The sequence below is a fragment of the Panthera onca genome, chromosome E2 (assembly GCF_046562875.1).
Source record: "Panthera onca isolate mPanOnc1 chromosome E2, mPanOnc1 haplotype 2, whole genome shotgun sequence".
In the NCBI taxonomy this organism is placed as follows: Eukaryota; Metazoa; Chordata; class Mammalia; order Carnivora; family Felidae; genus Panthera; species Panthera onca.
In genome coordinates, this window is record NC_138353.1 from 51,540,917 (window position 1) to 51,567,850 (window position 26,934).

Here is a 26,934-nt window from a genome sequence, read left to right on the forward strand (position 1 = left end):
AGCCTTGTTCTCTAGAGCCCATCCCCACGACGCGAAGCGGCTGCAAGTTCAATGCCAAGACCCAGCCTCCCCTTCAGGGCCAGACAGAGGCCAGTCTTACTCCCTGCTACTCAGGGCTCTCCTGTAGCCTCAGGACCCCGCAGCATGGAGAGATGACAGCACCTTGAAGCCCGGGGCTGGGAAGGGGGACAATCGTGGGGATGGAGCCTCCTCTGACAGCAAGTGCACGACGCAGGCAGTGGATCCTATCTATGCACCCGGCAGACCTTCACTGGGCGTTTACTATGTGCCAGGCACCACGGCGGGTGTCTAGAATGCAGTGGCACATAAGGGAGACAGGCACAGAACCAAACGGCAAACAGATACCTATATACATATACCCTCTTTTCTAAACATGTGTATGCGTATGTGTATATATACGGATATAGATGCACATTTTGTTTGTATAAATACACGCATATTACAAGGTATTATGTAGTATTTATTGTTACGTAGTATAGGTAATTATATAAATATCCTATATTATATATAATATTTTACATCTCTACAAAGAAAGGCTCAAGATGCAGAGAGAGTAAACAGGAAGAAAGATGCAGATTGAATCTTCAAAGACGACCTCCCTGAGCGAATGACATTTAAGCAGAGACAAGGAGGCGATTATGTCAAAAGCAGGAAGCTCACCGTGGGCTTCAGGAAGCAGCACACACCCCAGGCAGGAATAGCTGATGGCCCTAAGTCACTGGAAGAGGGCTGTTCTCCTTGTCTACTCACAGAGTCGGCTTGCTGGGGTCCAGGCTGCGACCCGCTAGGGCTGTGCGGCAGACATCCAGACGCCCTCCCACACCACATCCCTGCCCGAGGTCGGCGCGCAGTCCTGATTCATGCCGGCACTCACCGAGGTCATTCTCTCGTTTGAACTGGGCCCTTGCATGGGTAGGCTGGAAGCATCTGGGAGTTACTGACCCGGGAGCATCCCTCAACTCATGAGCAAGGAGGTTGGGGGGCAAATTCCTGAGCTCCCTCCCCTCTTGATGGGATGATGAGTATTAGCATTGTCCACGTGGTCTCTCGTCCCCACCAGCGATGGGTCCAGCTGTTCACCGGGGGGGAGCCATTTTACAGGCTTCCCTCCCTCCCCTGCCTCTCTGCCCCACTTCCTCCTTCTTCCTCCCATCTTTGCGATCGATTCCCAAAGAAGCCGCACGCACACAGATCTGCATCTTAGGGTCTGCTCTGGGGGAACCAAACCATCTAACAAGTCATTCGTGATCAGCCAAAGGCTAACTCAAGCATCCCCTGCCCAACATCCTCTCCCACCAACCTCCGTATCTCCCGCCGTGCCCCTCGGCCCACCTTCCCCTTGGAACCGCATGCTTTTCAACCTGACAGCCTTTGCTGTTCCCTTCATCCCTCGGCCTGGAAGATTCCTGGTCATCATTTAAATGTCACTTCCTCTTAGAAGGCTTCCCTGCTCTCCCGTCTCTACACCTTCGACGTTGTTTTACTGATATCGCTTTGGCCAAACTCTATCCATCCATCCATCCATCCATCCATCCAACAGATATGTACTAACTACCTCCATATGCCAAGCACTAGCATGTCACACTGCCCACGAGTCTTCCTGTCTAGATAGATCTTCTTGAGGTCAGAGTGGATCATTAGGCATCTCTGTGTTTCTAGCACATAACACGGGGTCCAGGCTGGAGTGGGCGCTTGGGAGACACTTGATCAAATTAAACTGGTAAACGTCACCTGTTCCAGGCAGACAGCATCTGTGTAACGATGATGAGGTTTTTAATTGTGCGGAGGAGGCTACATTTATTAAGTATGTAGAACTAATAAATGAGTCTGTTTTCATCAAATTGTGAACTACATGTAGACACAGTTTCATTACTTAATATGGCTTGTAAGCCATTAAACCAGCGACCATGTTTGATTTACCAATACCAAAATGAATTCTTCAAAGCAAAATGCCCGCAGCACACTCTACTTTATTAGCCTGTGGATCACGGAGTCTGAAATGCATGCTTTCCATTCCAGTCGTCTCTTTAGAACTGTGCTAAGCGTTTTGACCTTGTAATTTCATACTGGTAGCGTTGCCATTTAAAATACAGGATGCTTAGCACCTGGGCGGCTCGGTCCGTTAAGTGTTGGGCTTCGGCTCAGGTCGCGATCTCGTGGTTTGTGGGTTCGGGCCCCGCGTCGGGCTCCGTGTGGACCACTCAGAGCCTGGAGCCTGGTTCGGATTCTGTGACTCCCTCTGTCTCTGCCCCTCCCCCGCTCGCTCTCTGTCTCTGTCTCTCTCAATAATCAAGAAACATTAAATAAATGAAAACACATGATGCAACCCTACCTACTGGCAATCTCTTCTCCAGAAAGATTCAGAGAGTTCGTCACACAGGGACCCAGTCTGTACTCAAACAATTAGCATTGACACTTTGTCCAACAATGTGCTAGACACAAAACCTACAGCAGCGGATAAACTAGATTTAGACTCTGCCTTCTGAAACTTACAGTCAAAGATCCATGTACAAAGGTGTTCATTGAAATACAGCTTACAGTAGTATGGCATTACAATTTCCTAGAAGACAGGGGTTGGTTAAAAGGCATTATAATAGACCTACATAATAGAAGATTCCCCAGGCATTCAAAATGATGAAGCTAGGGAATTTTTCACAACCCACAAAAATGCTTACAATATGAGCCTAGTAAGAAAAAAATAATGAGGGCACACAGTGGTATATTCAGTGTGATTCCAGTTCTGCCGAGAATCAAATATATATACATATATATTGCAAAAACTGCTGGCACAAAATCAGCCAGATTATGTCGAGTATTTATCGCTGAGATACGGCATTATGGTTGGTATTTTTAGAGTTTTCCGTATTTTCCAAATGTCATTCTTTACCATGGGCATGAACATGTGTTGCTTTCATAATAATACTTTTTAAGGAGCTGAACAGAGAGCAGACTAGATCCTTCCACCGCACAATGTGGCACTTCCTCCTCTCCCACATCAGAAGAGCTTACCAAGATGTTCGGAGTTTATGCTGTGCTTAGGGAAATAATAGCCTCAATCTTGCCAGGAGCTTTTGGGGAATGAGGAAGCAGACAGGGAACTCGGAAACCGTAAGTGGTTTATGTTTAGCTCCCTTGTGGACTGCAACCTATAAATATTTAGTGGACAAAAGCAGGGGGTGTACGAGAGGGGGACGGGAGACAAAAGCCCAGCCATCCACCTCTGCCTCTATCCCCCATGCTTCTGACATACACACATGTGGTCCTCAAACTGGGTTGCCCTGATACTGTTCCAGCAATGCATCTCAGAACCTTGGCAATAATGGGCCCGTGTGCATGCTTTTCCTCTGAGGATGCATACCCTGCCTGCCCACCAGAGTGTGGACTTGAGAGAGCTCTAAAAACGTATCATGCGATACAACTTGCCGTGTGTAAAGTGAGAAGGTTAAATGGATGCTGTTGCCTAAAGAAAAACACCTATTTACTGGGCCGTGCAAGACATTTGGCTCGTGCGGACATGTAAAGAGAGCCCGATCAGCCACTAAGCGGTTCTGAAATCAAGCGGCGAAACCCAGGAGACCGGAGGATGACCGCGTTGGCTTTTCAGAGAGTGTGCAATATTGCTAGGCCGCGGTCGGGAATAGCAATGCGATTTCTCCCTACTTTTGTAGTGTTCTGCTCGTCTGTTTGATCTGTTCGAGTTCTGTTATGCAAAAGTTGGCTGCGAACACAGAAATACCTAGAACTGCCAGTGCTGAAGTGGAGGGAGGTGGTCCCACCATGCCACAATTCAGAGGATTTCCATCCTACCAGCTGTCGTCCACGGGACGTACTTCTATTTGCCAGTGACAAGACACTAAAGGGATTGGACATGGTCAGGCTGGAAAAAAGAAGGTTCAGGATGTGAGAATGATGTTAGAGCGATCCAACAGAGTAGTAATACGGGGTGTGAGCCCCCTCAAGTGTATTGTTTTGTGCGCCATGACTCCCGGGAGCAAAGTCTACAGGGATTGAGTAATACGCTCAGAGCGCAGTACCCCAGAGCGCAATATAAATGGGACCTTCAGAACCATTAGAGTTGCCCCCAAACAGAATGGGCAAACTGGAGGAGGCCATTTGTTCTCCATTTCCGTCTCATCAGTTTTCATCCTGGAAGGACAGAGCGGGAGCTGGGTTGGGCTTTCTGCACTAGATTAGAGGTTGGAGGACCTAGAACATCTTTAGCTCTTAAAGACCTTGAATCTCGGCTTTCGATGCTCTTCATGTTCATACCTTCTTGCCCCCCTGTGTGTGACGGCCCAGTCGGAGAGCTTGTTGGGGAAATGCAAGTGGAGTCAGAGTCCTTAGCCATAATATTAGCAGGTGCAGGCAGGATGCCCAACCCTTCATGAGATGGCATCCGTCACGCCTCACACCCGAGGGGCGGGCACCATCACCACACACGTGTGTGCAAAACGAACGTTCTGCAAGCTCACGTGAGCCGCACACTTCCTGAAGGCTAGTAAGTACAGTCAGGGGTATTTTGTAGTCAATCCGTGTCCAGAACCTGCTGTCTGCTCCTTGTATTCCTAGAAGTCTACTACGGTGCGCGGCACAAAATAAGCATGCACGGAGCATAACACGTTGATTTATGTGCTGAATGGAACAAAAGCTAAATGTAAAGCTTGTCAAACTGCAAAAATGGATACCATGAAAGGAACAGGATGTCGCCTTCCTGAGATGTATCAAAGAAGGAAGAGATGTCAAGAGATTTCCACCCATTCATTCATTCCCACACTTACGAACACCTTTCACATGCCTGGTGCTGTGCAAAGATGGGTGGGGGTCCCAAGAGTGTCCATTAAGGATCTAGTGTTGGGCCTCGTGGTGTCACTGTAAGAGAGAGGGCTTGATAAACAACACTGAGGGTGGAATTCATTTTATACTTGTTGCGTTTACAAAGAAAGTCAGTCAACTTTGAAAGTTTGCTGTTGATTTGAAACAGCAGGACAAAGCGCCGGGAAGGGAGCTGCTCTTTAAAAAGATTTTTTTTAACATTTATTCATTCTTGAGAGTCAGAGTACAAGCAGGGGATGGGCAGAGACAGAGGGAGACACAGAATCCAAAGCAGGCTCCGGGCTCTGAGCTGTCAGCACAAAGCCTGATGCAGGGCTCGAACCCACAGACCGTGAGATCATGACCTGAGCCAAAGTTGGATGCTCAACTGACTGAGCCACCCCAGCGCCCCTAGTGAGGTGTTCTTTAGAGAGAGCCGGTTTGAGGACGGAGATGGAAAACATGTCAAGCAGACGGGACTGAACGTCCCTGTGGGAATTCCCGTCGGGAGACCAGCCTCTGCCCTTCACTTCCCCACAGGCCCGAAGATTGAACGTCCTCTCATCCAGAGCCATTCACTGCCACCCTCCCGCTGGGATGGGCTCTGCAACACCCAGTTCAGACCCTCAGCCGAGGGGTTTGAAGCCACAGGAAGTCCCGAGGTCTGATCTCTGAGGGCAGGCAGAGGAGAGCAGTGCTTTGAGAATTTGGGTATTTCGTGCCCCGGGGCCAATGCTTTCCAGTGAAGTCGTTGATCGCATCAGAAGGTCAGGCTCCTATTCCTGTCGAGAGACCCGGTTAATGAGGGGCCTTCAATGAACAGGGATATCAGGAAAAGGCACGCAGGCAGACCCCTGAGTGGTGGAAACTGTCATCTCAGGTGAGGGCACTTACTTTCTGCCAGTCTCTGATGCACCTTGGTTCCCAAATCTCTGCGGTTGGGGCACAGGCAATATAGCAGAGGCACAAAGACGGGAGGAGGGATGTAAGCTTATACTTCCTAAGCCGCCACTTGGTACTCAACCCCAGGCAGAGCCTTCTCCATATACTATTTAATACTCAGGTCAATGCTGCGAAGCGGGTAATACGATCCCAACATTAGAGCTGAGCTGTCTGTTCAGAGTACTCGGGCCACCGTCCCTCCAGTAATGAGTGGTAGGTCCAAGGATCAAACTCCGGGTCTCACGGAGGCCTACACCTTCGCTCTCCTCTCCTGGCCACCTGGACTTACCTTGACTTAACATTAAGGTGGCTACCCTCATAGGGTAGGGTGACCCAATCTGCCTAGGGCACCTCCGGCTTATGCTTGTTGGATGGAAAAAAATGAATAATAGCATCCCCCTTCACTCTCAGAAAGTATCCCAATTTAGACGATAAATTCTACGATCACTCCACCTAATCAGGTTTGGGTTGAAATAGATGCATTTATCAAAACCACAGCTCCAAACTGTGGGTACAAATTATAATTTGGCTGGAAATGTGCATCCGGCATCCTACTATGCAAATGTAATCATCCAGGAAATCTATTCAGATGCCCTGCATGGAAGGCAGCCAGCCTGGAAGTGGTTCCGCCCCGCCATGATTTGGAGTCCCGCGAAGGAGACTTTGCCATCTGGTGGGCTGGACTGGCTCCCCGGCTACGATTCTGGTCGCATGGTTGCTGGAGGCCAAGTCTCAGGCAACGTGGGAGTCTGTGAACGAGGGGATGGCCTGTGGCTACCCGTGATTTACATCGGTTGGGAAGTGGTACTGACAGGAGACACAAGACTTGATATGATCCTCACGAGGGCTGGTTAGTAGGGTCACCATGTGCAGCTGGGCAAGTTGTACACTGCACAGAAACACTCAACCCCTGAGACAAAAGAGGGATGCTGTTCTGTATTTTTTTATTAGATGTGGCCGCAAGAGGAGGCAGAGGAGAGGCTCAGAAAAACGAAAAGTGTACTATACTCATAGGTCCTAAAAACAGGACGCAAAGCATGCCGCAGAGGACCACATGGGAAAGACACCGGGGTGGTTAGGAGGAAGAAGACAGCAGCAGTGGATTCACTCAAGCCATGCCCTTTATTGGGGTCTCTGTGGAAATGCAAGGTGGGGCAGGGCGGGCAGCCTAGGATTGGCTAGTTAGAATAATTTCCGTGGGGTCTGGGCCATAGGGGTGGTCTCTATTTGCCTGGTATCTAGCCCTGGGGTGATCTACACAGAGGAATATTGCCTCCTGGGATATATGGACCAGACAGAGGGGGTCTGGCTCTGGATTGGTTAGTTTGCGTATGGATGGCATGCTCCCAGCTGAGCCCTTTTTTATTTCCAAGATTGGCTAGCCCAGAGAGGGACCGGCTCCCCAGCCAGAAAGATTTTTTGAGATGCCAAGAACAACATGTAATTTACATCAGATTTGAAACATTTACAACGTGGATGCCCACACCTCCCCATTGCCAGGGCTCCCGCTGTGCCTGCAGGAGGTAGGGGAGTGGGGACTGATGGCCATAAATCGAACCCTTCCAACCTAGCTACCTGCCCTGCAGCTGATAATCATAAATCCCAGGGGGCCTGAGAGGACGCTGTATAGCCTGGAACTAGCAGGCTGAGGATCCCAACATAGGATGTCCAATCTTTAGTGTGGGAAGAGCAGAAAGGCCCTCCAATGGACTCTCTGCCTGGCACTATACTAACTAAATAGCCTGTGCTCACCAACACTTAGCACGGTAAGCCCATTCTCCATTTTATTGTTCATTTTTGGTACTAACTTGTTTTTAAGTTTTTATTCATTTATTTAGAGATAGAGAGCATGAGCCGGGGTGGGGCAGAGGGAGAGAGAATCCCAAGCAGGTTCTGCAGAGTCAGCATGGAGTCTGATGTGGGGCTCAAACTTGCAAAACCGTAAGATCGTGACCTGAGCCGAGATCAAGAGTCAGACGCTTAACCGACTGAGCCACCCCAGTGCCCCACACTCGCCACTTCATAGATGAGACCACCGAGGCTCAGAGTTGAAGTCTCTGTCCAAACTCACACAGCCCATCGGTGCTACATCAGGGTTTCAAATTCAGGTTTGAATTTTTTTTAACATTTATTCATTCTTGAGAGTCAGAGTACAAGCAGGGGATGGGCAGAGACAGAGGGAGACACAGAATCCAAAGCAGGCTCCGGGCTCTGAGCTGTCAGCACAAAGCCTGATGCGGGGCTCGACCCCACAAACCGTGAGATCACGACCTGAGCCAAAGCTGGACGCCTAACCGACTGAGCCACCCACGTGCCCCTAAGAAAGAGATGTTTTAAAAGGAGGAGAGACAGAGGTGAAGGAGGAAGAGAAAGGAGGAGGAGACAGGGGAGAGGAGGGGAGGGGAGAATCATAGCACAGAGTAAAAGATGGTTGGGTAGTGATGTGTGTGAGTTTGGGGACAAAGCAGGAGACATTTACCCTTCTCAGGATCTCCGGGAGGGCTCCCCAGAAGAGGAGGACTATGGAGGGGGTGGAGCTTCTTTATTGAGCACCTGCTCTGGGTCATCCCTGGGGAATCACATCACTTATGTTGCTTCCTTTGCCCCACACTTGACCCCTTGAGGTGGACATTATCATCCCCGACTTAAATAAGGGGAATCTGAAGCTCAGCCAGGTCAGGCGGCGGCTCCAGGACTGAACTGGGTGTGGGGTCCAGGAGTTGTAGCTTGCTCTGCAACCTCTGATGTGTCTCATTTCTATGAGATTGTCCCGATGGTCCAGAACAAAGAACTCCGGCTTAGTGACAAGAAGGCAGTCACTTCGGCGGCTAGTACTTAGCCTTTCTGAGCCTCAGTTTCCAATTCCCAGCAGGATAACCTTCTGTAAATTCGTGGCTCTCTTGGAGCCTCCATTTCTGAGCCCGGCTTCATGATGGGAATACGATGTTGGGAGGGTAGAACGAGGTATGTGAAGGGCCTGCAGTGCTAGACAAAGAGTGGCCGGTAAGAGATGTTCCCCTACCTTCTCTCCTTGTAGCCCTTCAGACTCACCCCCAGGTAATGCGGGTTCAACTCTTGTCGCTGGTATTGCTCTGTGACTTTGGACATTTCTAGGACTGCTCTGTGCCTCCGTTTTTTCATCTAGAGAGTGAGGAGGCCATGATGCAGACCAAATGAACTGTGTTTGTGAGCGGTTAGACTGGGCACACAGCAAACTCAGTGCAGGTGAGGCCGAATAAAGAAACCTACATTCTTCATCACTCCGCTCTACTGCGTCTCCACTGAATGCCTCTGACATGAGCTCAGTGCCAGGAGGAGCAGAGGAAAGGGTTTAAATATTCGCTCTTGTACTTGCCTGATGGGCAGAGCTGTGAAAGGCTTGGAAAACCTGGATGTTCAGCAGCAAAGCTGAGGCCTGGGGAGCAGGGAGGCTGGAGTTTTCCAAGCATCCAGAACTTCAGGCCCTGCTAATGGGGATGAGCGATTATTTTTTCTCTTCTGACACCTCTGACTCACAGAAGACTGTGTTAGTCATGCCTTGATCTATAGGATCCCACATACTAAACCCACGGGCTGTGATGTCAACCCCAACTCGGAACAGAGGGTTGTTATGATGCCATCCATCAATGACCCAGTTCGTAGAAGGGAAACTTTACAGAGCGCTAGACCTCAGCAAGGGCTGCGTATTAGAATTATGTATACTGTAAGTAATAGACTTTATACTATAAATATGTGTTAATACTAAGGCTCCACCTTGGTTTTAAATAAAATACCTCATATTAAAGGAGGCGCCTGGGTGGCTCAGTCGGTTGAGCATCTGACTTTGGCTCAGGTCGTCATCTCATGGTTTCTGAGTTTGAGCCCCGCATTGGGCTCTCTGCTCTCAGGACAGAGCCTGCTTTGAAGCTTCTGTCCCTTTCTCTCTCTGCCCCTCTGTCCCCCCACCGCCTGTCAAAAATAAATGAACTTAAAAAAAAAAAATCCCATATTAAGATATTCTGAGCATTATGGGGGCCTTAGCAGTAAATTATGTGCTTTTAAAGGATGATACATATTGGTGGTTCTCAATGTGAGCTGATTCAGAATCTTCTGGAAGGCTTGTTAAAACTCAGATGACCAGGCCCCATCCCCAGAGTTTCTGATTCTGTAGATCCCGGGTGGAACCTTCTTGCAAGACTCCAGGTGGTGTGGGTGCCGCTGGTTACGGCACCACGTGTCGAGAAGCACTGATCTATAAAATAAATAAAAGTGGGAAATAAAGGTATTATCTACCAAGTCTTCCCTGGAATGTGCCTACTGCTTTTTGGGAGTAAAGAGAAGTTTCCCCACTTCTAACCTGAGCAGTCGATTCCTCCCTTTCTCTCATCCTTCAGCCGTGTGCCGCTGACGCTTCTTTGCTATGGAAACTGTCCACACATGTATGTCAACGGGAGTGCCCTGCGTAGTTCCACAGGTGTGCGGTGACAAACAAGAAAAACCTGATTTTTAGAGCCTACTAGGTGAGAATGTAGAATGTTCTTTGCTGCCTTTGATGGTGGGTCACGTGGATCAGCCCCCACAGTTGGATTTGAATTTTCTCTCCTTATAACAATCAAGTCAACTGGATTGTTGAACAGGCAGATGACAGCACTGATCTGTAATCAGTGTTTCTAAACCTGTGTCTAAATCCCATGTGGGAATTCGTATTATCATAAGACAAGAATAAGGCTGGCCCGGGTATCCAGTGTCCTAGATTTTGTGATAACGTTCAGTTATCTTTCTTGGACTAAGTAAGTGCATCTATGCATTGATGAAGATGGAAAATAAAATGACGGTTCTTTGGAAGAAAACAATCTTGCTTCACCATTCACCCTAGGATTCTTCTTGGTACATTCACAAGCTCATTTTGCTAATTCTTTTCCATTCTTTGAGTATATAAGTGGCTGTGGTTTCCATGAGCTGTGTAAAAGGGAAAACAACTTTTGGAAGAGATAAACGTAACCCTATTTTTTTTTAAGTTTATTTATTTTAAGAGAGAGAGAGAGAGATTGGGAGAGAGAGAGAAGGCACACACATGTGAGCGGGGCAGAGGCAGAGAGAGAGAGGGAGAGGGAGAGAGAGAGAATCCCAAGTAGTCTCCATGCTATCAGCACAGAGCCTGACACGGGGTCCGATCCCATGAACGAAGAGATCAGGATCCAAGCCAAAGTCAAGAGTTAGATGCCCAACCGACTTGGCCACCTGGGCGCCCCAAATGTAAGGCTATTTTTCAAATGATCTCAGAAATGGTCAAGTTAGCAATAGAAAAATTTCACCCTTTCATCAGACTTAGGGTAATGAGTGAACTTGCATTCTCTTTGGGAGGTGTCCTCAAACAGACTTTCTTTAGCAGCTGAAGAATTGGTCTGTGTGTGCTAGAAATCTTAGGACTGGAGAGGACAGAGAGACCAAGTCTGGTTTCCATTTTATCTATTCTCTCCCGCATATTTCCCCTTTAGTTCATACCTCTCGTTTTCTGTACATTTGAAAAAACACAGTGCACCAGTGTGGTCTGATCCCAGTGGTTCAGTGTTTGAAATTGGTGTTCGCAGCCTACAGGTTTCAGGCTACTGATTGTACTTTTAATTGTAAACTTATTTTATTAATACGGTTGCCTTTATAGGAATGCAAGCTCCGAGATGACAGGGACTATATATAATTTGTTCTCCTTTCTCTTTCTAGCACCTCTCATAGTGTCTGATCCATTAGAGGCACTTATTAAATAGCCCCAAATTATTCACTGAATGAATAACTCAGTGAAAAAACAGAGGGGCCAAGATTCAAAGGATGAGTAGGCATCAGCCAGGAGAAAAGACAGGGAAAAGGATTCCAGGCAGTGGAAATTGCATGTGCAAAGGTCCTGTGGGTGATAAAGGAGTGGCGCTTAGGAAAGACTAAGCATTTTTCCAAATGGCCAAAGGTAGAGTTTGGGTGTATGATGAGAAACAAGTCTGAGGAGGAAGAGGTTATTCGTGTGATAGAGAAAGTTACCCATTCTTTGTGTCTTAGTTGAGTCTCTGATGCTGATTTCTGAATCCCAGTGCACTGACAGGATCATCTATCCTAAATTCCCATCGAAGGGGTAATCGGAATTTCAGCCAAGCTCAGTCCTAATTCCAAGGCACTGATAGCTAAAAAAGTGCCACTTAGTGAGTACTTAGTATGTACCAGGCAGTGTACTAAGCCCTTTACATAGATGCATTCATTCCTCTAATCATGTGTCTGCTGTGCCTGGCTTTTCTGGAATAGGATCTTACCTTGAACCAGCAGTCTCTTGCTAAGAGTCAGATTTCAGTGGCCCAAAACAGCTCCCTTTCAACTGCCGTCCCTGGATTTCTCATGGCTGTGCTCTGCCTGAAGGAACCTCAGCAGCCCTGGAATTAGGATTGAGCTGGCTGAAATCTGTTCACCCGTATGAACCCAAGACAAAGCTATCGAAAGAGTAGATCAATGCAGCCTTCCAGACTGATGCCAAAGATCCTTGGTTTTCTCTAGGATTTCAGTTCCAGGTCAGCAACTCGAGTGCTTAGCTGGACGGATAAGAAGACTAACAGAGTGGCTTTGGAGTCAGGGAGACCTGAGTGTGACCCCCAGCCTTATCACGTACAAGCCGTATTACCTTGGACAAGTTCCTTTCCCCGTCTGAACCCCCGTTTTCGGGCATAAAAGGGAAATAAAAGTATTTACTCTAAAAGCGGTTTGAGGATTTAACGAAGCACGTAAGCACAGTGCCTGGCATATGGGGAGACAAGGGGACTGTCAGCTGCTGTACTGGCTGTATCGCCAGCCACAGGGGAGAGAAGAGGCTTGCTGTGGAATTCTTATGCTCTAGAGAGAGAAAGGAAAAGAAATTAAAAACAAGTACATGCAGATCTCTATTTGCTGCTGTTGCTGGGAGAATGGATTGTCTTGTTCATCGTATGTTCTGGGTCTGCAGGTAAATTGCAAAATCCTTTTTATTGAAAATTCATTCCGCCTTCCACAAATGTTTATTGAGTCCGTGCTATTTGCTAGGCACGTGGGAGAAACGAGGATAAATTAGAGGCACTCACCTTGGGAGTTGGAGGAGGGAGAGTACAGATTCGCTATACATGTGAGGAAAAGCACACATTGTGCTTAAATAGAGTGCTGAGTATTATTTACTTTAGATCATTGAGGATCTTGCAAGGGCCTCTCATTGCCTTAGTGAATTAATAGCTCAAGCGGGGGTGGGTGGGGGGGTGGGTGCTACAAACAGGTGTCCACTGAATTTGGTTTTCCACCCATTGTTATTTACATAAGAATATGTTATCATATAATATCGTGTAGAATACTTGCATGTTTTGCTATTTACATTATATATTATATGACTATATACTATTATTTTATTATCATACTAATATTTTACAAATGGAGTATTATATACTAAAATTACTATTTATATACATGTACATGTTTATATAATACTGATTCTACATATACATATACTAATTATATATTCTAATTATACGTATTTATATTTCTGCACTTTATATTATGTAAAATACTCATAGATGCTATATAAATATATAAGTAACCCAGTTACTTATACCATCTCAGTTTGCTACCACAGGTTTCTTTTTATTTAAAGTGGAAACGGTGGGGCACCTGGGTGGCTGTTAGTTAAGCGTCCGACTTTGGCTCGGGTCATGATCTCACGGTTTGTGAGTTCAAGCCCCGCGTCAGGCTCTGTGCTGACAGCTCAGAGCCTGGAGCCTGCTTCGGATTCTGTGGCTCCCTCTCTCTCTCTGCCCCTCCCCCACTTGTGCTCTGTCTCTCTCCCTCTCTCAGAAAATGAACAAACGTTCAAAAAAATTTAAAAAAACAAAATGGAAATGGTAAAGTTCTGCTTGGGGGAGATACTACATACGTTAATCGAATCTGTGCTCTACTCCTACTCTGCGATGCTAAAGGACGTAGCAATCTGCAAACTGATGAGGGACTTCCCTGTCACATCACATTCCGGTTTCTCATGCATTCATTCATCAGGTGTTACCAAATCCGTTTTATGTGTCAGGCTCTGCCCTGGGCACTGGGGTACAGAGCCAGATATATGGCGCGGTCCCTGGCCTCATGGGGCTCACAGACAGATCAGTTAGCAGCCACAGAAAGCCGTGGTGGCCGCTGTCCCAGAGGAAGGAACCCCAGGTCTATGGTAGCACTAAAGGAGGGAAGAAGGGAAGGTGGAGGCAAGCGCCTGGGGGAGGTTTTCTAGAAGAGGAGTTGCCTAGGTGGTGGGGGGCCGGGGCGGGGGGGAGGGGCTGTGGTCTGAAGAAGAAAGTGGGAAGAATAGGCATGGATAGGGAGGGGACAGCCTGTGAGAAGCTAGTGTCGATGCTAAAATAGCGTTACACGTTCAGGAGAACGGGATCGTGAACTTGCTGCTTCTGCTGACGTAATAATAATACCAAGAAAACATAACAGCATTCAAAGTAGTAGTGACAGCAAATACTGAGCATTCTAAGCCCTTGGATGCGTTATATCAAATCGTCCCACAAAAACCTTACATATAGCATTACACTCTCCATTTTAAGATGAAAGACCAGAAGAACTGACATGTTACTCAACGTTGCTCAACTGGTGGGTACAGGAGATCAAAGTCTGCTATCTTACCCTACTGGCCTTGGACTGGGTGCCTAACCTCTGTGAACCTCAGTCTCCTCCTCATGAAAATTAGGTTCGAGGTTCGTTCTGAGGACACCACGGAATGAGGGTCACACAGCACCGGGCTCGGCGAATGGCAATCGGGGGTGGATCGAGGGCCGTGTCTTGTTAGGGAGCAGAGACTGGAGAAGTGGAGGGAAGCCATGTTAGTGAGATAGACTGGGCCACCTGCCACAGGGCCGGCCCGTGGGATAAACCGAAGGGTGTGCTTTTCTTTCTGAAAGCCAGTGATAGGCATTGGGAAGCTTTGCGACCAGTCACGAGATGCTCAGGTTGAGTTTGAGAAAAACCACTCTGTCCAGAGGGTGACGTGGACACAGCCAGGCCAGCCAGAAGGGTGGTGTCATCATCCAGGTGAGGGAACGCAACAACCCAGACTACGAAGTGATGGTCACAAGGGTGTGGAGTGGGTGCAGTACACTAACTGGATGTGAGGCCGAGGGACCAAGAGGAGTCCGGCGACCCCCAGACTCCTGACTTCAGCCGAGGGACAGGCGAATGGTACAGTTTTCATCCACTGAGGCAGGAGGTACAGGAAGAGGAATGTTACGGGTTGAACCATGCCCCACCCCACTGATGTGGGGAAGTCCTGAGCGCCACTATCTCAGAATGTGTCCTTATTCGGCAGTAGGGTCCTTAGAGAGGTAATCAAGTTTAAATGATAGGACTGGCGTCCTTCTGAGAACGGGGGGAATCTGGACACAGGTTGGCGTAGAGGGAAGACCATGTGAAGAGGCCTTGGGAGAAGAGAGCCATTTACAAGCCAAGCAGAGAGAGCGGGATCAAACCCTTCGCTCGTAGTCACTGGAAGGACGCAACCCTCCCGACGCCTTGATTTTGGACTTTCTGACCTCCACAAGTGGGAAGCAAATTTGTTGGCTGAGCCACCCAGTTTGCGGTATTATGTTACAACAGCAACCGGCAAATCAATGCAAGGAGTAAGTCATTTGCAGATGGCCAAGAAGAATGTTTTGGATGAGTTGAATTCGATGTGTTTTTGGAGAGCCAGGTAGAGACAGACAGCCCAGTGGTCATTCAGTACACAAATCTGAGGCTCGGTGGGGGGGGGCCCAGAGATAGAGATTAGGGTGCCCTGTTGGTTCCCGATACTCCCACATCCATCCACAGCACAGTGTGACCAGTACATAATAGGAATTTGGAAAAGTAGCTGTGTGAATAAAAGTCATGTTGGCCTAAGGACAGTGGGCAGGAGGGATCAACTAGTTCTGATGTTTCATCCCAGCACAAAAGAGGTTAACCCTCTAAACCCTGTCGAGTTTTAGAGGACTGCTGCACTGGTTGTTGATATTTCCGCTCACCAAGAAGGAGAGTCCCGTATTTGTTCTCTAAAATCAAATGAAAAAAAAAGAAACACAAATTAACCAAATACCAAAGCTATTCTTAGAACACAGAATGATAGCCTGTCTGGAGTCTTAGGTTCATGCCCATGTCCTAAAATGTTGACCTCCAAATCAGTAACAGGTCTATTTTAGGCAGCAGCTTCAAAATCTGCTTAGCTTAAAATGTCAAAATAAGTAGACAGCAAGGCATTATAGAAAATGGCAAATAACTAGAAGTTAGGAGACCTTGCTTTGAATCTCAGATCTGCCTCTGAAAACTGAGTCACCTTAACCTTTCTGAGTCACCTTTCCCTCGTCTGTAAAACAATGATGGGGTGGGGATAATTGGATGATTTTCCAGCTCTGACATTCTATGATTCTCTCACTGTTGCCTTTCATTGCGAATGTTGGGAAGAAAAAAAAAAAAAAAAACATTTCCAGAAATAGGCCTGCCAACCTGATTTAGTCCACCAACATGAAGGCATGTAATGAAGTGTTAGGCAGAAGTTGCATTTCACAGGTGACTTTGGTAGAATAATTTCTGCCTCCTTAAGATGGCAGGTGGAAAACTGGAAACAGTACTTGGTTTTGGAAGGCACCTTAATTACCAGCAAACTGGGTTTTACTGGAAGATTTCTGACTTCCCATGATTGCAGGATTTTGTCCAATGACTTACATTTCTGACCCTGTTGAAACAGGACATGGAAAACCACCCATGTCTAACTACATGTGTAATTTCTCTTAGACCCCTCAATATTTAAACCTCATGCATTGGGCTCTTCCTCATATGCCTGGACATCCCAGCCCCAAAGGAGTACAGATGATTCAGATTTACGGAGTGCCTCATTTTAAGTGTCATGTGTTATGCCAGGTGCTTGACCCGTGTGACATATTGCCTCATTTGACACACCGTGTAGCCGATCCCGTCACCGTATCTTCTCCGCGGTCAACATTGCTGACGGTTGTTGACTTAGGGCTTCCGTCCGGCTGTGGGAGCATGCTTGCCTCCACAAGCCAGAGGTGCCTGGGAGATACCGCTGTAGAAGCAACCTCCGACTGATACAGAGGGGAATTCGGGGGATCAAAATACTCCAGCCTCCTCACCATGTGGTTGGGATACCTCTGAGTGTATTCTACACTTGTGCACGGGGGTCCTCAGAGGGACCGAGTTCCAGTTACCCACTGGGTGCTGCCTTGAAAGCACACCCTTTATTGGCCGCCTTCGATTTGTGTCTTGATACCCTGGTATTTCCTGTGGTCATATTCCAGATGAGGTACTTGCTCTCAAATCTTTGCGTCAGGGTCGGCTTCGGGGGGAATCCAAACCCAAACAGCTCCCGGGACCCGTATGGAGCAGGTACCATTACTGCTAAGGTTAGATGAGGAGCCTGAGGCTCAGTGTGGTTAAAATGATAGTTGTTGAGTCTTGATACCGTGGCTTTGCTGGCTTACGCGGACTTTCCTCCACCACCCCTAGTTGTCGGCCAAGGGAGGCTCTGTCCCCCCCGGGGACATCTTGACATTTCTGGTGATCAAAACCGAAGGGAGCTATTGGCAGCTAGCAGGTGGAGGCGGGACATGCTGCGTAGGCACCTTACAAAGCCCAGCGGAGCCCGACAAAGACTCATCCAGCCTCAGAGAGGTCAATAGCGGCAAGGTTGGGAAGTCCTGCCCTACACCCAGCGAGACCGGTTGTCGGGCGGTGACCGTCCCGTGTGACCGGTGCCTTGTGTTTCGCTTCCAGGGTCAAGCTGTGGCTCAGCTGTGTTCCACTGTCCCCAATGTGACTGTCTTTGGAACAGCTTCCACTTTCAAGCACGAAGCAATCAAAGGCTCCATGACCCACCTCTTTGACAGAAATGCAGACTACGTGCAAGAAGTGAAAAGGTAAGGCGTGTGCAATAGAGAGGGCCAGGTTCGTCCTTGCTCTTCTGCCTCTTAAAAAAGCCAGCGGCGCTCATTTAGACGAGGGCCGGTGATAGGTGATAGTAACAGTGACAGTAATACTAGGAAACATACACCGGGGGCTTGGTAACACCATCTCTGTGCTGAACACTTCACACGTATGAGCTTGTTGGATTCTCCCAACCCTGTTGGTACCGCCACGTGGAGAGGGCGATACTGAGGAGCAGTGCGGTCGGGTGACCGGCTGGCGCGAAATTACGATAGCTGCTCTAACGCGACCTGCACGCAGAGAGGGTTATTTCTCATTCACTCACATACCAGACCAAGGACACGCGGACTCCAACCTGGGTGTGACCGAGGGCCGCCGAAGGGCCAACATGGTGACGTGATCAGATTGGAGTTTTGAGGAGTGCAGAGAATGAAGGGGGGTGGGGGGTGGGAGGCTGCAGGCAGGGAGATCATGTTGTTGATCTCCTACGGCGGGGAACGTTGGTGTCTAACCCGACTCACGATCCAGGAGCCACCGGCTATGGCCTTGTGCACGTCAACACAGGGAATCAGGTAGAAAACCCAGCTGCCTTGAGATGATTTGTGGGTCACACCTCTGCTGCTGCCCTTCTCCACCCCCAGCTCCTGAGGGGTTTCAGAGGTGTCTCAGGGCCGTTTTTCTGGTCTTTTCTTTGCCCAACAGTAAGTTGTAAGATACAGAGAAATTCAGCCGTCCATCTAGCCTCATACTAAAGAACTTACTGCAACCTGAAGGACTAGAGGAAGACAGGTCTGGTGAGGGTGACAGACTGAGACCAGATTAGGTGAAATGTGGGGAGTTTTTTGGAAAGGAGAGCCTTCTGATGGTCTGGATTTTCAGATTTGTTTAAAAAAAATTTTTTTTTCATGTTTATTTTTGAGGGAGAGAGAGAGAGAGAGAGAGAGAGAGACAGACAGACAGAGTGTGAGCAGGGGAGGGGCAGAGAGAGAGGGAGACACAGAATCCGAAGCAGGCTCCAGGCTCCGAGCTGTCAGCACAGAGCCCGATGCAGGGCTTGAACTCACGAACCATGAGATCATGACCTGAGCTGAAGTTGGCCACTTAACCCGCTGAGCCACCCAGGAGCCCCTCCGATTTGTTTTTTTTTTTTAATATTAAAGATTTGTACAGAGTTCAAGGCTGTCCAGATATCTCCAGTAGGACATGGAAAGAGAGCTCCAAAACTCGATATTAGAAGTTCGCCACCTGTTTCTCACATATGTACACACTGCAGGCATATTTTAAAGACTTCCGGCATAGACTTTCGCCTATTTCCGTAACCCTCAGGTAGCTCTTCCTTTTTGTAACTTGCATCTCTGGAGTTGTGATCAGGAAAACGGACTGCCAGTGTCCCTCCAGCAGTCTTTGCCTTTATCCCCTTAAGTGATATTTTGGCAAACATCCTTTCCTCCATTCGTACCCTGACCTGCTTACTACCAAGTGTCTCTGATGGGCCAGGGGCTGTGCTAGGGCAGAAGATCCGGCAAAAAACCACCTTGAGCGTCACTATCTTTGTGGAGCTTTGAGTCTAGTTGGGGAAGAGGGATAAAAACACTATTTTAAAAATGGATTGGTTTATGCTTTTGATACGTGCTCTGATGGAGACATACAGGCTGCTGGTGAACATATGCAGACAGGGAGATTAGACATAGCATCCGTCCAAGAGTGAGACTCGGGCTGAGCATTAAAGGATGAGAAACGGGCCAAAGGAACAGCATTTCTGACCGAGTTGAATAGCACGTGCTAAGGCTCAGGGTCAGGAAAGACTTGGTTAAATTCAAGAATCTGAAAGGAGACCAGAGCAGCTGGGGGTACTATAGTGTGGGAAGCAATGGGAAAACTGGGTCAGGAGGTAGATACTCTTCTGAAAAAGTGACAGTCTGGGGCACCTGGGTGGCTCAGTAGGTTGAGCTCAGGTCACAACTTTGGCTCAGGTCACCATCTCCTGGTTTGTGGGTTCAAGCCCCGCACTGGGCTCTGTGCTGACAGCTCGGAGCCTGGAGCTTCAGATTCTGTGTCTCCCTCTCTCTCTGCCCCTCCTCTGCTCACGTGCTCACTCTCAGAAATAAATAAATATTAAAATATCAAAAAAAAAAGGGACAGTCTGCCTTCCCCATTTTCCATGGAGAATTTTCCCATCCCCTTATCCCTTTACTGTCCTCGACCTACCTTCCTAGCCCCCGAGTCAATGATTCCTGCTGATGTCAGAGGAGCAGAAAGGGACAGCATCTGAGACCCACGTTCCCACCACCTTCTTTCAAATGCGACTTCCGACAATTCCTTATGTTTTTAAGCAGAGACCCTGGGATTCAATTAAAAATCACCAGGAAGCCACAGATGGGTTCATTCTCTCTCCCACCACCCCTGCCCTCAGGAAAAAATCCAAAGGAACAGGCACCTGCTGCCTGTTGCAGAACCAAGTAAATGCTTTGGCTTCATGGTAGGTGTTCAACATATGCCATCAAGGTGAATTATAGCATTGTCTGTTACAGTGAGATTTCAGAACCAGCCTCCATTATCAACAGGAGGAAAACACTTCAGTGCATTATGCGACACCCACGCGCTTGAATATTATGCAGCCCCTAAAAAAAAAAAAGATAATTATGAAGATTCTGTCACAAAATGAAAAAATACCCACGGTAGCATATTGAGTGGGAAAAAAAAAAAGCAGAATGCCAAATTCCAGCTACACTGTGATCACAGCTTTGTATAAATTCTTGGCGCATAAAGACAAAAAAAAAAAAAATGAAAGTGGTGGGAAAAAATCTAAACACTAATATGCAGCAGGAGTAGAATGCAGAGTGATTTCTCTTTACTTTTTGGACCACGGGTATTGTTTGTTACAGCGTTTGGTGGTGATTCACCAGGAAAAAAAAAATATTAACATAAAATTTCTTGAGATGCAAACTCTTTGTTTTAATTTTTTTTTTAATGTTTATTTGTTTTTGACAGAGAGAGAGAGACAGGGCATGAGGAGGGGAGGGGCAGAGAGACAGACACAGAATCCGAAGCAGGTTCCAGGCTCTGAGCTGTCAGCGCAGAGTCGGACGCGGGGCTCGAACCCACGAGCTGTGAGATCATGACCTGAGCCGAAGTCGGACGCCCAACCGACTGAGCCACCCGTGTGCCCCAAGATGCAAGCTCTTTTATAAGCCAATCAACTGCTAAGCTGCTTTGAACCCGTTCTCAGCCTTCCAGCAGGCATTGTAAAGGGAATGGGGGCAAAGTGTTTCTAACACAGACCCACCCTTTACGTCACTCACCCCTTCTCTGTCTGACTATGGTTGGACCAAACAGAAGAGTGAGAAGCTTTGGATTCTGTGCATCCAGCAGTAAGGACTTCAAAAATAGAGGAGAGAAAGACGAGAGAGATCACCGAGGTGGGCAGCCCCCAGCGGGGAGCATGATGGACGGGAAGCATCTAAGTAGGTAGAGGGAGGTGGGGAGCGAATCCCAGCAAGGTGTGCGGGCACGAGCAAGGCGGATAATTGCACCCGGCTTTGCTGGTCTCCTCCACTCTGCTGACCCATACGATTAGACCATCGTTCATGCACCTCGGATGGTGCTGTGAGGGCAAAGTGCCTCGTTTTATGGGTAAAGAAACTGAGGCAGCGGAAATCGATGAGGTGTAATCACTCAGAGAGAACAGAGAATGTGATCGAGAAAGGATTCCTAGAGGTGGTATTGACAAGTAATTGTCAACATTTACTAAGAAGCCTCCTATGGTCCAGGGACGGTGCCTGGCACCCTGTGAAAAGCCTCTTGTGCACGGGGTACTGTGCTCAGCCCCCTGTGAGAAGCCTACTATGTGCCAGGAACTGCACGCTGCCTTCTGTGCGCCAGACCCTTGTGTGTGCCACACACTTCTCTGGGAGAAGCCTGCCCTGTACCCTGTGCCGGGCACCCTGCAATGACCTCATCCTCCCATCATGAGCTTGGAAGTGGTTAAAGTGATGGCACAGATGAGTTCTCAGAGAAAAAGGAATTCAGAAAGAGAAGCACTGAGCGGAGAGCCAAGGATCCAGCTGGAGATGAAAGTAACAAAAAAGGGGAATTAATTTCTTGGCAAAGTCAAGGGCTTCTCTCCCAGGAACGGCCCTGGTGGCCCTACCGCCACTCAGGAGGGATTCTTCACTGGATCCACGTGGGCGGGAAGCAAAGAGGGGCATCGTGATAAAGGGGCGAAGGGTTGGGGACCCAGGAAGGACAGGCATGGGAGCCTTCGATCAGCCATTCCCAAATATCTTTCTGCTGAATTGGGCCCAGAGCATCTCTGAGCTGGGGCTCTTTCTGTTTGGGCTTTGAGTATGTGGAGATTTATGACAACAGGAGAAAGCCCTACCCCCCCCCCCCCGTCTGCTTCTGTGTAATTATGATTACACACACACAGGCAAGGCGGACACCCCCAGAGATTTTCAGCGAGGGGGGGGGGGGGAGGTGCTAAGAAATGAGGATGGCCCCTGACCTTCTGAGGGGCTGCCTAGCTCTGCTTGTGAATTTCATGATCGTTCCATTAAAGGGAGCTGCTAAGGTGCCCTTCACTGTGAATATGAGCAAGGGAGGCCCTGATTCCAAATAGACCCGACTGAGTCCCATTCCGTCTAATCCCCTGGTTGGGCTTGTAATGATTGAATAGGGGTGGGGCACTTTATCCATTTTGAAACTCACCTGCAGGCTGCCCGGGGAGCAGCCCCCAGCTTTGTGCAGCCCCTGCTGGGAGCCCGTGTGCCCACTAGTGGCAATGACGGTCACCAGGGCTGACACAGCTCATCTTAGGAAAGCCGGCTCTGCCTCTGGTGCCCTCACTTGGTTTCTAGATGTAATGGATGCAATGGGTCAAACCAGAGTCCCCTCCCCCCTGCCCCGCCCAAATCCCATTCCCTGCAGTGGCCCCTTCAGTATGTTGCCTGACCCCGTGGAGCCTCAGTTTTCTCATCCATTACATGGGGATGATGATGGCCCCTGGGTTACAGGGTTGGCGTGAAGCGTCCTCAGTGAGACGGGACTCAGGAAGCACTCAGCACTGTGGCTGGCACCTCGAAAGTGCTCTTGAACGTGGGACACCTTGTGCTAGCAGGGTCAAGGGTAGCCAGCCTCTGCTCTAGTGGTTTCTGGGCTGGCGGCTCCACCCACCCTAATGGTTGTTTGGGCTAATGGTTGGGGTTGTTGACGTTTTGCAGTCTTTCGTTTATACTCTCCCCACACTGAAAGAATTCTCTTTAAGTTGGCCCACTCTGAAAAAATAAAAAAAGCTACTGTGGACCCAGAAGCTACCCTGAGCATCATGTTCCATGTGCAGAAACTCACCCAGGCTTCACAGAGGAGCCTGGGGCGGGTGTTATCAGCTGCATTCCCTTCCACAGTTGGGGACGCCGAGAGGCTAAGGAACTCACCTGAGGTCACACGGCAAGTAAGAAGCAAACGAAGTGCTAAATACTGAGATGAAATTCAGATTCCTGAGCCCAGTGCCCTAGGGCCCTAAGGCCACCCTCACCCCCGCCCACCACCCCCATGTTAGTAATCAGCTGTGGCAGACACTCTTGTGTCCTTCTGGAAGGAGACGGTGTCCAGACAGGGCCTCCCGTTACCATGGGTGGTGTCCCAGAGCCTCCTCCTTGGGTCTGTTCGATGCTCACTGCCCCAGGTCAGCCTATCACAGTGTCTTCTGCGGAATGCCTTTCCTTTGGCACCTGGCCGATTCCTCTCCCCCATTAGCACTCAACAGAAGGACCATCTTCTGTCACCCCAAGCGGCTCTGTTGGAGCTATGGTGATTAGGTCTGGGCTTTCCATTTAGTCTGTCTTCCCTGGTATGAACTCCTGGATGGCAGGGATGAACGTGAACCCTCATCTGTGTACCCCCAGCTCAGCACACCCAGTGTATGGTGTGACCTAAGCACTCGGCAAGTGGTTGTCCGGTGGCTGGAAATGTAGGACCAATGTGTAGGACCCTGACCTGGGGCCTCTCCTAACATCTAGCATGACAAAAAAGGAGCTTAAAAATAGAAACCTCTTGGCCTCTCTGTTTGAAGTAACATAGTCTAACTCTGGGTATGTCTATATTTTTTTAAACTTTTAAAAAAATATTTTTGAGAGAGAGAGAGAGAGAGAGAGAGAGAGTGTGTGAGTGTGCAAGCAGGGGAGGGGCAGAGAGAGAGAGAGAGGGAGACACGGAATCCGAAGAAGGGTCCAGCCTCTGAGCTGTCAGCACAGAGACCAAAGCGGGGCTTGAACTCAAGAACAGCGAGATCATGACCTGAGCCGAAGTCAGACGCTTCACCGCCTGAGCCACCCACACGCCCCTCTGTATTTATTTTTATTTTTATTTTTTATTTTTTTTTTCAACGTTTTTTATTTATTTTTGGGACAGAGAGAGACAGAGCATGAACGGGGGAGGGGCAGAGAGAGAGGGAGACACAGAATCGGAAACAGGCTCCAGGCTCCGAGCCATCAGCCCAGAGCCCGACGTGGGGCTCGAACTCACGGACCGCGAGATCGTGACCCGGCTGAAGTCGGACGCTTCACCGACTGCGCCACCCAGGCGCCCCGAACATTTATTAAATCTTAAGTGCAGAACGGTGAAAAGGCCGTGGCTCTGCAATCACACTGGACCGCAGTTTGAATTCCAGGTGCACTAGTTACGTAAGCTTGGGCAAGGTGCTGCATCCGAGAACCTCCATTTCTTCCTCACAAAAGTGCAGTTAAAATGCCTGTCTCATAGACATGTCATAAAGATTAATTCTGCAATGCCCGGGATACAGTAGAGCTCAGGAAATGTGAGTTCCCGTTGAAGGAAGCACACAGATAGCAACGCCGAGTGCCATTCTTAAAATGTTTTCTTCGTTGCCTTGCGTTCATTCACTCCTCATCCACTCATACAATCCATCAGTATTTGCTGAGAACTAACACTGTGTCCGGCAGGATGAGAAGGGCTGAGGATACGACAACAGGCGGCACAAACACGGTCCCCGTCTCATGGGGCTTATATTTTGGCGGAAGAGACAGACAAGGAGAATAATCGCAGCCCGTGACAGATACTGAAGAGTGTCTTTGGTATAGACGCGAAAGCGCAAAGGGAGCCGAAAGAGAGGCCATCTGGGGCTGCCATTTCAGGTGGTGTGGTTAGTTACAGCGTCTCTGGGGAAAGTCTCATGTGGGTTAAGATGTGAAGGATGAGAAGGAGCCAGCTCTAAGGAGAGCTGGGGAAAGGCTGTTCAGGCAGCGATTCCAGCATATGCAAAGGCCCTGAGGCAGGAAGGTTTCAGGAATAGCTACAAGGTCACAATGCCCTGAGCAGTGAGTGGCAGGTGAGGAGGAGGGAGTGGGCAGGAGGCTATAGGTCGCCCCTTGCTGGGGTCTGTTCTGCATTTCCGCAGACCCAGAGGAAAGAGCAACGGGCCGAGATGGGGCAGCTGTGCCTGGCAGTTTGGGGCAGAAAATGGGCGCTCACAGGTGGAATCCAGATGTGATGAGCGTCAGGCAAGAAGCGAGCATTTGGGCCTGGGCAGGTCCGTCAGGGGTGCCCCAGAACGTGTGCACAGCCCAGCGTGTGAGGGCTGCTCCTGAGCACAGGCGGGTGTCTTGCAGTAAAGGAAGGAGGTCCCGGGGAAAGGGAGTTCACGTAGAAGACTAGGTGGCTCAGGAGGGCTGGCAGTAGAAGCAGTGAAGGGTCCTGCCTCCTCAGCAGCGAACACACTTGGCAGAAGAAAGACTTGGCAGAAGTGAGGAAGACAGGAGCATGGTCACCCAGCCCGTGAAGCAAGGTGGAGACCTGATCGCCGGGGGTGAGGCGCCAGCCTGGAGCCCACCCAACCGTGTGTGTGCGTTCCAGCCCTCGCCTGCCTCTCGGGTCTCACCTCAGCACGCTCCCTCTCATCTTCTCTACTCCAGCCAAACTGGCTGTTTCCCAGGCTTCCTGCTCACAGGCCTCCTCTCACCACAGGACCTTCGCACATGCTGTCCCCCCCTGGGAACACTATTCCTGCCACTCTTTACCTAGATAACTCCTATGCTCTGCCTTTCCTCAGGGATGCCTTCTTGGGCGTACGTAATCGGGCACACTAGATTGACACAGTCTCGTAGCACCTTTGTGGCATTAGACCCCGTTCAGTTTCAGTCTGATATTCATTTGTGAAATATGGGTTAACATCTGCCCCACAGAAGTTCTAAAAGGGGAGGAATCAGATCTGTTTGGTCTCACCACTGTATCTCCGCTGCCTCGTGCAGCGTCAGGGCTAAATACTTAATGAACAAATTAATTATTAATAAAAAACAATAATGCTAGCTTGACTCCTCAGTAGCTGGCTTAGACCAGTGGTTCTCAAAGGGTGGAGCCAGCATCATCAGCATCCACATCTCCGGGGAGCCTGTTAGAAATGCAAATGCAAATCTTTGGGGCCCTGTAGATATGCAAATCTTTGCCCCCCGCCCCCCCCCCCCCCCCCCCCCCCCCCCCCCCCCCCCCCCCCGCTCCAAAACTGACTGAAGCAGAAGCTAGGAGGCGAGGGCGGAAGGAGGGCAAACTGCAATCCGTTTGAATGAGCCCTCGGGGAGATCCTGGTGCCCACTTCGGTTTTAGACCCCCTGGCCTCATTCCCTATAGTGGGGAATTTATAAGTGAACTTATAGGTGGGACTTGAACGGCCCTGTCTTTACAGATAACCGTTCTATTAGGCAAAAGCTAAAACTAATCTTTTTTGTTGAGTCATTGTGATGACTGGACTTTGGACTTGACCTGAGGGCTTTGAAGGTCATGACTCAGCTGTGCTGGGGCTTGGGGCGACTGACTTAGCCTCTGAACCGTAGATATACGCGTGCAGTTTCCTACTGAGGAAAACAGGACCCAGCTGTTGACTTGAGTGGCACTGCCTCAACTTTGTTCGGAGGTGAGGGTGGCAACACTCAGCTCTGTGCTAAGACAAGATAATCCTGCAAACTCACAAACCGAAGCAGAGCAGGGCCCAGCCACAAGCGGGTGCTCCGGGAACTTGACTCTCTTCCCTACCATCGCTGGAGCCTTCCTGTTGGCAGTTCTCTCCCGCATCGTATCTTCTAACAGTGGAAGCCCACCGATGTTTGTTAAATGCATAAGTGAGTGAATCAAGGAATGTATACATAAATGAATGGAAGAAGGGATCAAGAAATGCTTCGTCTGGGGCACCTGGGTGGCGTAGTCGGTTAAGCGTCC

At 49.1% G+C, this 26,934-nt stretch overlaps 1 protein-coding gene across 1 annotated transcript in view; it reads left to right on the top strand.

The window, feature by feature from the left end:
* Nucleotides 1-26,934, top strand: part of VAT1L (vesicle amine transport 1 like) — a 147,011-nt gene that overhangs the window by 41,849 nt on the left and 78,228 nt on the right. The window contains exon 4 of the mRNA XM_060650087.3: nt 17,560-17,702. Coding sequence (XP_060506070.1) covers nt 17,560-17,702 — 143 coding nt within the window. The remainder of the gene's footprint in view (nt 1-17,559; nt 17,703-26,934) is intronic.